At 41.1% G+C, this 8,988-nt stretch overlaps 1 protein-coding gene across 4 annotated transcripts; it reads right to left on the reverse strand.

Moving 5' to 3' along the window:
* Positions 1-717: 717 nt before the first annotated feature.
* On the reverse strand, positions 718-8,986 carry LOC106570378 (cilia- and flagella-associated protein 69). 4 transcript variants are annotated; one of them, XM_014142637.2, is made up of 23 exons: positions 8,604-8,986; positions 8,411-8,470; positions 8,219-8,284; positions 7,749-7,858; positions 7,587-7,663; positions 7,404-7,502; positions 7,051-7,203; positions 6,537-6,714; positions 6,248-6,371; positions 6,061-6,109; positions 5,738-5,859; positions 5,340-5,571; positions 4,892-5,056; positions 4,656-4,771; positions 4,095-4,213; positions 3,922-4,003; positions 3,633-3,825; positions 3,283-3,423; positions 2,439-2,515; positions 2,045-2,242; positions 1,772-1,858; positions 1,572-1,676; positions 718-1,111 (listed from the first exon to the last, which is right to left on the reverse strand). In XM_014142637.2, exons 1-23 carry the CDS (start codon positions 8,739-8,741, stop codon positions 938-940), a joined length of 2,865 nt encoding a protein of 954 aa, XP_013998112.2. In that variant the 5' UTR covers positions 8,742-8,986; the 3' UTR covers positions 718-937. The 4 variants fall into 4 exon arrangements, with proteins under 4 accessions (XP_013998112.2, XP_013998110.2, XP_045550798.1 ...); XM_014142635.2 differs by having other exon boundaries at positions 7,326-7,502; XM_045694842.1 differs by having other exon boundaries at positions 7,326-7,502; positions 8,366-8,470.
* Positions 8,987-8,988: the final 2 nt, after the last annotated feature.

An 8,988-nucleotide genomic window follows, 5' to 3' on the forward strand; every position in this document is an offset into this window, starting at 1 on the left:
GAATGGGAGTATGACGGCGAAGGCTTTCTCACTGCCGCCAAAAGTCACGCTCATCTGTGCATGACGTCAGTGTGTCGTGTACTGGAAAGGGGTATTATAACCTTTCATTATGTGATTTTTATTTTATTTATCTTCATCCAACACATCCAGAACTAGTGGCCTGACCACAGCACAACCAAAGACATTTCCTTTATGGAAACAATATTTTCAAACCAAAGGAAAGCAGGAAAGCGCCATCTTCCCCATCTTGACACACTAGTTGCCTTGTTTAGTATGGGTCTTTGTCTATAGTCTGCAGAATACAAACATGTGTAGTCATGTTCAGTTTGGCCACAAAAGGCAGTCAATTCAGAGGGGGAGGGGAAGGTAGACTACAGGATGCTGATTGTGGCCTCCTAAATGACTTCATCCGTCAGTCTGCACACTCAGTAAATTGAAACATTATTGCCAAAAGCAGATGCTGGTAACATACTGGTCTCGATGTAAACTGCTAATCGCATCACAAAATAGTTTAGACCATCACGAAACATGTGAGCACCAAGTAGAATCTTCATCATAAAATGTATCTTTGACATCAAAAATGAAACACCTTGTGCACTGAAGGTCAAAATGAGGCAATGTCCTCACAAATGATTGTGAATTCTGTCGATTGCTACATCAATATTTAAATATTGATAAATTCCACACAAAAAAATAAATCAGTCCTAGGCACAATGACAAAATTCAGTTACAGCACAATTTTAATCATTTCAAATCTGTTTAATCCATCCATTAATATCTGTTCCTAGTAGATACTAGTAGTCTATTTTTGATTGTTCATGCTGGATTGATGAATTCCTGTCTGTATGTTCACTCTCAAGCTAACACACCAAATTGTACATGGAGACAGTAAATAGTGAACCAACACTGAGCAAAGCTATAAGAGGAGGTGGGGTATTTATTTGACTGAAACTGTGTTGAAATACTCTGGGTCCTCAGTGGCAGTGGGGAGTTTCCTCAGGGCTCCACCCTGGATGGGCACCCTCTCCAGGGCCAGCTCTGTATTGGCCAGGGGCCCTCCTGTCAGGTTGGCTGGAGTGCTCTCTACAGTCATCACCCGCCCACAGAATTTCTGAAACAACACACACACACACACACACACACACACACACACACACACACACACACACACACACACACACACACACACACACACACACACACACACACACACACACACACACACACACACACACACACACACGTTTTAAGGCAGTGGGGAAATCAGAGCAACAGAACAAGCATGGAAACAGGGGGGCATGGTATATGGCCAATATAGCACGGCTAAGGACTGTTCTTAAGGCAAGATGCAATGCGGAGTGTCATTAGCCGTGGTATATTGGCAATATACCACAAACCCCCGAGGTGCCTTATTGCTATTATAAACCAATGTAATCAGAGCAGTAAAAATAAACGTTTTGTCATACCAGTGGCATACCCTTGATATACCATGGCTTTTAGCCAATCAGCATTCAGGGCTTGAAGCACCCAGTTTATAATTACAGTACAATATCTGCATCACAATGACTTACTGTAATTTGTAAGCCATGAATCTGTGTAGGATGGAATATAGCTTCCTTGTACTTTGGTTTAGGTCTGGATGAGTAAATAGTTCTCTCCTGATGCTCTTTTGTCTCCTGAAATAGAAATTGATAAAGTAATCAATCAAAGTCTTCTCTACAAATAGCACTTTCAAAGAAAGATTAATCGCTAGAGGCAGATATAGGATAACCTTTAAAATCTTGTAATTTGATGTCTTTGCCACAAAATGCTCCCAAGACTGGGCTGTAAGCTCCTGCTGTTTCCAGTTGTAACTTATCTGTGATATTAAGAAATAAACAGAATAACTTAGTCAGACCTTAATTATTTTAGAGCCCTTACACACATTGGGGCCATTTGACCCCAGCTGTTATAATGTCATGGGCGCACACACACACACACACACACACACACACACACACACACACACACACACACACACACACACACACACACACACACACACCTCTGTATACATGCGTTTCTCCTCACTGACGTCCTCCTTGTCCCGTTGCTCCAGCATGCTGCTCTGCTGTGTGGTGACTCTCCTGGCTGTGTCCTCTGTCATCTTAGCAATGGTATCCAGGGCCTCTTCGTCAGGGGTGACTGGTCTCACTCCCTCCAGGCTCAACTCTTTGGAGATCTCATCCCACACCTCGCCAACCTATTGAGATAGCTTACCGTTAAAAAAAAAACCGTTTTTCTTCATGATTTGACATGGTTTTCTTTTCTTCTTCTTGTCTTTGTCAGTTTGACACTGTTCTGACTGATACGGATATCATGTCAAGCGTATTTGTGTGTGACTGACCTGTTATAAATGTACATTCTAGGATAGGCTAAGAGAGGACACAAATGTTCACCTTAAAGTCCAGATATCTGGTGACAATGCTTAGGGTGATATAATCTTCAGTTGACAATCCAGGCAGGGCTTCAAAACCTGGAATCAGAAGCATTATTTTACCCAAGGAAACAACTCACAAACACACATCACTGTAAATCAAACATTTGTGATAATTTCGACATTTCAGGGTGTTGGTATGGCAATTGCTCGGCATCGGACCGTAAGGTGCTACAGAGGGTAGTGCGTACGGACCAGTACATCACTGGTGCCAAGCTTCCTGCCATCCAGGACCTATATACTAGGCGGTGTCAGAGGAAAGCTCAAAACATTGTCAGAGACTCTAGTCACCCAAGTCATAGACTGTTTTCTCTGCTACCGCACGGCAAGTGGTACCGGAGTGCCAAGTCTAAGACCAAAAGGGTCCTTAACAGCTTCTACCCCCAAGCCATAAGACTGCTGAACAATTAATCAAATGTCCACCGGACTATTTACATTGACACCCCCCCCTCTCCATTTGTTTTGTACACTGCTGCTACTCACTGTTTATTATCTATGCACAGTTACTTCACCCCCACCTACATGTACAAATTACCTCGACTAACCTGTGCCCCCGCATACTGACTCGGTACCCCCTGTATACAGCCTCATTATTGTTATTTTATTGTGTTACTTTCTATTATTTTTTACTTTAGTTTATTTGGTAAATATTTTCTTAACTCTTCTTGAACTGCACTGTTGGTTAAGGGATTTTAAGTAAGCATTTCACGGTAAGGTCTACACATGTTGTATTCGGCAACCTGTGACAAATAAAGTTTCATTTGATTTAATCCGTCCCTTCAAAATAGTAGTCAATTGTCCTTTACCAAGTTTACAGAAGACAGAGTAGATCTTGGAGCGAAGGTTCTCAGACACATCCATCACTGCAGCACTAGGCCTGTTAGCAGGCAGTGATACCTGGGAATCCTCCTCCTCTTGGTAATAACACAGAATAGGCTTCTTGGGATCTAGCCATAAAATAGAAAAGAAAAGAAAAACCATTTCTAGCTTTAGTAGTAGGATGTTACTGTAACTCCATTATGAAACAGACAGAAACAGAGGCAACATTTACTGTACTAGTCAAAGAGTATTGACCTCACTGCATAGCATTTCACTGTCATTGTGTGATTGTTAACAGCAGTAATCCCACTTAATTTGAGTGATACCATGGACCCACCTGAGATCCTTCCATAGAGGTCTCTGCTCACCCCCAGCTCTGCCTCTTCCTGCCTCCAGAGCTGTAAGAGTAGCCCCGGGGTAGTCAGGCTCTTCTGCCCTCGCCAGGCCAGGATGTGAGACATCGTCTTGGGGTTATCACACAGCTCCAGCAGGGTTCCAAGGACCACGTTCTGCATGTTCCTAGGGCTCGACTGCAGGTAAGATGGGTTCAGAAATTCAACATGGTGCCACAGAAAAAGTACTGCTTGAGCTACACCTAAGGATGCCACACCAAATAGTGTACTTACATGAAGCAAGTCAAGCAGAAGGAAAATGCCTTCTTTTTCCAAAAATACATCTTCTGTGGTGTAGCATCCAACGATACAGGACCTACAGTAAAACAATAGCCCACAAATGAGAACATACAGTACAAGAGTCGCAGATGGAAGAAGTAAACCGATGTATTGGTAAGTGAACTGACCAGACACAATCCACGGTGGAGAGGATGAGTTTGTTGTGTCCCAGCCCACTGTAGAACTTCTCCGTGCTCATCTTGAGGAAATGCACCGTCATCTCAACTCCCTCCGATCCAAACAATTCCTGAGGCATATAATAGCGTGGAGTTATACCCATGTTAGTCTCCATTTAATTTCAATGAAAGCGAAAACATCATAGCGCATTGAGGCTTTTTAACTGCTGTTATGAGGGTGAGTAACATATCATTCTCCAATATCCTCTTTGAAGATGTTGTATTTGTATATATTAGGAATACCCATTTCCTGCTGCCAAGGCAGCAGCTATTCTTCCTGGGGTCCAAACACACTAAGGCACTTACATTACATTTAAACAAAAGATAAAACAGTATATCATATAACATTATTACACCACAACAGATCTATAATACCACCATACAACAATATTAAAATGTATGTGTGTGTAGAGTACGTGTGCTAGCGCTTGTGCATGTATGCGTGTGTCTGTACCTTTCTGTGTGTCTCTTCACAGTCCCCTCTGTAATCAAGGTTCTTGATCTTAGTTTTACCTTTCTGTGTGGATTGTTCTCGCAGAGTGCTGACAGAATCAGCTGAATGTCAGCCTTGATCTCCAAGGTAATAACATCCTCCTCCTCAGGACTCCCCTCCATCTGCATAATGATCACTGGGAAAGTTGTGCTCAATATTATGGAAAAACACAGATCCTTTGTGAGGCTTGCATTTGAAATCAAAATATCCATAATAGCTGTAATATTCCAAAAGGGGAGGTTCCGCCTGTCATTACCAAGCAGCTGGCTGATGGCTCCTTGATCAAAGAGGTCCTGGTTGATTGCTTCGTTGCCTAGGGACGCCATGGATCTCAGCAGCCTCACACAGTAACGCATCTGAGCCTTCTTACTGCCCCTCCCTCCAGTGCCATGGAAACTATGGCCCTGTCCAAAGTAGGCATCTGTTGGGCATAAACAATGATGTGATACAAACAATAGTTGCAGATCAAACCAAGTGACCAATTTCAAGTTACATTAAATTCATAGCCAAGTCATCATAAGTGGCCAAACAAATGTGTGAGGAACCAGTCTCTGAATTACTCCCACCATACAAGCCCAATATATGAAATTAAGAACATTGCTTTGGAGAAGTCCATCTGCAACTAACATTGTCTACACACCACTACTTCTGTTCAACTCCTGTCCAAGTTTGTGGTAAGTTCCCAGTGTGTCCCCTCTCCTCACCTCGCTCAGTGCACCACTCCAGCAGCAGCAGAAGGCAGGTGTTTCCCTGGCAGGTCATGTAGTCATCCAGCATCAGTGGAGCCACGGTGGCCAGAGTGGCCAGAGCCTGCAGCTGCAGCTCCTCCTGCTGGACAGTGTTCCAGTTGCGTGGCCCTGACTGGCCTTCTGGAGGAGCAGCAGTGGGCTTCACTAGGTGGAGCAGGGCCAGGACAACATGGCCCTCTTTGAACAGCTGGTAGACACAAACATCATGTATGAAGTTACAGTTTATAACGCGTCAGAAAGTATTAATAAATTGTATGTACTCTGGAATGTTTTTCAGACTATCAATGGCACACTAACGTTAAATAATGCAGCTAATCGATCGTTCACAATACGGAAGTAAAATACTCATTTACCTGGAGAGCAGATAAGTCTTTTGACATGACAACAACCAGATTTAGTAGCAACCTTTTCATCTCAAAATCTTCATTGTTATAGGATAGCTTGAGGTTGCGGACCAACGGGTTGTGACTCTTGACTTGGATACAAAGAAAAATAATATCAAAATAGTTCATGACCATTCAACTTCATTTGGAAGATAACATGTAACAGATTTACTTTATAATGCATAAATTATCACTACTTACAAACACATCATCATTTATATTTATATATATATATATATATATATATATATATATATATATATATATATATATAGAGGCAAAAAGAGGCTTACGTTCTGGAAACGTAACAAAAAGAACGAGCTGCTTGGCAAATAAACTCTCCTGTAAATGAGGACAACCACTGATGAGACAAACAAATATCAATAACATGTGATGCTTGAAGTGTGGTATGATTATTGACAATTGATGACATTCCTGTGATTTACTTCCTGCTTTGATTTAGTAATACAATTTGCTTACAATGAGTGGAGATTTGGGGTTTTCAGCTATGAGAGTTGTGATCACCAGTAGATCATTCCTGAGTTGGAGGTCATAATGTCGAAAGCCATTCAGCAGCTGGTGCAAAAATGCCTCTTTCAGAGCCCTATGTTTGATACAATAATAATCATTAGTACTTCATTTCCCTTCACATATTACACAGTTAATTTGTAATGGTTGTAAACACTTCTTCAATGTGAGAACTGTTTATTGCACTCACTCATGCAGAATGTGAATGAACTCTTAAAAAATGTAGGTAAAAGTCCCATACATAATACAGTCCATGTTGCTGAGTTGAGCTGTAACCTCCTCTTTGCAACCTCTCTCCAGCAAGTTCCATAGGATCTCCGAGGAGCGGAATAGGACTTGCCCTGATGGGTCTGGCTCATTCATATGGAAACAGATCTGCTGTGCCCCCTGTGCCTTTAATATTAGGCTACAGTTCACATCTGTGTACAAAACATACATGTGACTGTAGGAGGTGGAATAAATAGAGAATGACTCCTTGACATTGACAGAGGTAAACTGTAAGTTACTGCTATGATTGGTCCTTCTTTAAAGAGCTACATTATCTCAAGAGCTACTTTCTCTGATGAAGGATAAAGGGCTCTGATCCAAAGTAGTGCACAATAAAGGGAATTAGGGTCCCACACTACCAATGTTCTGACTTTCCCTAGGTCTGGGATTTCCGAGACTATGCCATTTGGGAAACATACAGAAACTAATTCATACAGAAACTAATTCACCAGTCCTTTATAGCAATTCATGTTTGAATTGTTATTTACCAGAGGAGCTGGAGAGCATCTGAAGAGTCTGTAGGACATGGAGCTTGACTGCAGGCTGGTTCTCCAGGAGGGCCATGGACAGGACCAGAGTCTCAGCCAGCCCACTCTTCTCCAACAGCTGCACCCTGTAACCTAGGCTTGTAGGGTGGAGTCCTACAGAAAATAGGATATTACAACAGAAGATAATAAGCATATTTCTGTGAAGTGGTACACCATTTCAGACAGGTGAATGTCTTACAACTAACACAACCTCAATATCATTTAAAATGGCTCACTCATTGAATGTTTAGAGAATCTGTGAGAGGGAACAGCTGGCTTTGAGACAGCTGCAGGCTTTGAAAGACTGTCCATACCATCCACACTGTGTTTTGATGTCACAGAGCTGTACACGGATATAATAGAGTGGCAGATTTGGTTCCTCACATCAGCGTTTGGCACCCTCATCAGGAACCCTGCAAACATAAAATAAATTGGTATCACATTTGGATGACCATAGATGCTTGTATGACCACAGCAGTACTGCATGCGTTACGTACCCATCTGAGAGAGTGATTCTTTGACAGTCTGTGCGTAGGTCACTTCATCAGAGGTCTTTTCCTTTAGAAAAGGAAGCCTAAGTAATACAAGTTACAGTCTGTAAGCTTGTATTTGGTTTGAATAAGCAAGAACAACCGATTGAACAAGCAACAACAACTTACCTACAAATCTTCAGTAAGTCACATAGCACTGAAGTATATTCAGGGTGATCTTTGGACTTCTCAGCACAGATATATAAAATCTTAAAAACATCAGCCAGCTCTTTCAAAAGCTTGAAAAATTAATTTTAAGGACAAATAAGCATGTGAAGAAGTAGCTTAACTATGGAAATAATGGTCTCTAAAAATACCCCATGGAGACATGCAATATCTCATAACTATAATTATTTCTGGGCAATAAAAACGCTGAACCCCAAAATAATTAGCTGGTAATTGGGATCGAGGGAATTCAATGTGTCTACATTTGGTACTCGGAGGACATGACACTGCCTAACAACGTAGGCTTATCTATTTCCAAAACATCATTAGGGGATATGAGTTAGAAGAGTTTACACCCTGGCACAATTAGTTCTGAACAAGAAAATAATCAATCAACCCACTGAAGTCAAGAAAAAGTCAGGTAAGAAGGATACAAAGCCTTTTTGACGTCTTTTCACTACTTTCTTCAAAGCAAAAATCTGTCTCTCTTTCAAAGTAGCCTGAAGCAGAGATAGAAATGTTTGATTAGCATTTGGCATTTCCATTGAATGAATAACGTAGTTTATGATTTTGTTACTAACCTAGTAATAGTTTAATGATTTTGTTGACAAATATTTATCACATACTGCTAAAGGATCCTCAAGAAAATGTATCACACGACTGAGTTCAATAGGTTTAGTGAGAATCTGAAAAAAAACACATGAATTCATTTGATAAATTCACATGAATCCAAATTCATAAGACAAAGTTACATTTCAAATAAAAGTTATGACAAAGTAGTTTAAAACTAGTCAAAGTAGAAAAATATAAATAACTTACCTCCTGTTTCTCTTGATCATTGTCTTTTGCTATATGTTTGATAACTGGGATCGCAGGTTTTCTTCGATGCACTTTGGCTTTCGATCCAGTTGAAGTTGTTAAATAACTTTTAGTCATTGCAGCCTCCGATGCAAGCATTGCAAACGCGTTTGTGCAAAAAAAGAGTTCCGCATGTACAACTGAAGGTTTTCAGTTAGTTGACATAACAAACATTACAAATACATGGAAGAAAATAACTATAGTCGATGCCTCTCACAAAAACACCTACTTCTGTGTTGGCCTCAGACCTACCTATGTGCGCCTGTATGCGTTACTATGGTTATCTCCCTACTACCACAAACAGAAAATACCACATCTCGAAACGCCTACTTTTCCCGTTCTGACA

The sequence above is a fragment of the Salmo salar genome, chromosome ssa14, assembly GCF_905237065.1.
Source record: "Salmo salar chromosome ssa14, Ssal_v3.1, whole genome shotgun sequence".
Taxonomy (NCBI): domain Eukaryota; kingdom Metazoa; phylum Chordata; class Actinopteri; order Salmoniformes; family Salmonidae; genus Salmo; species Salmo salar.

Bases quoted from the DNA above. Each gene is read 5' to 3' on its own strand.
- LOC106570378 (XM_014142635.2), bottom strand. From the start codon at position 8,741: ATGCTTGCATCGGAGGCTGCAATGACTAAAAGTTATTTAACAACTTCA. The intron at 7,503-7,586 runs GTACGTAACGCA...TTATGTTTGCAG, and splicing joins AGAATCACTCTCTCAGATGG to GGTTCCTGATGAGGGTGCCA. The intron at 1,112-1,571 runs GTAAGTCATTGT...GTGTTGTTTCAG, and splicing joins TTCATGGCTTACAAATTACA to AAATTCTGTGGGCGGGTGAT.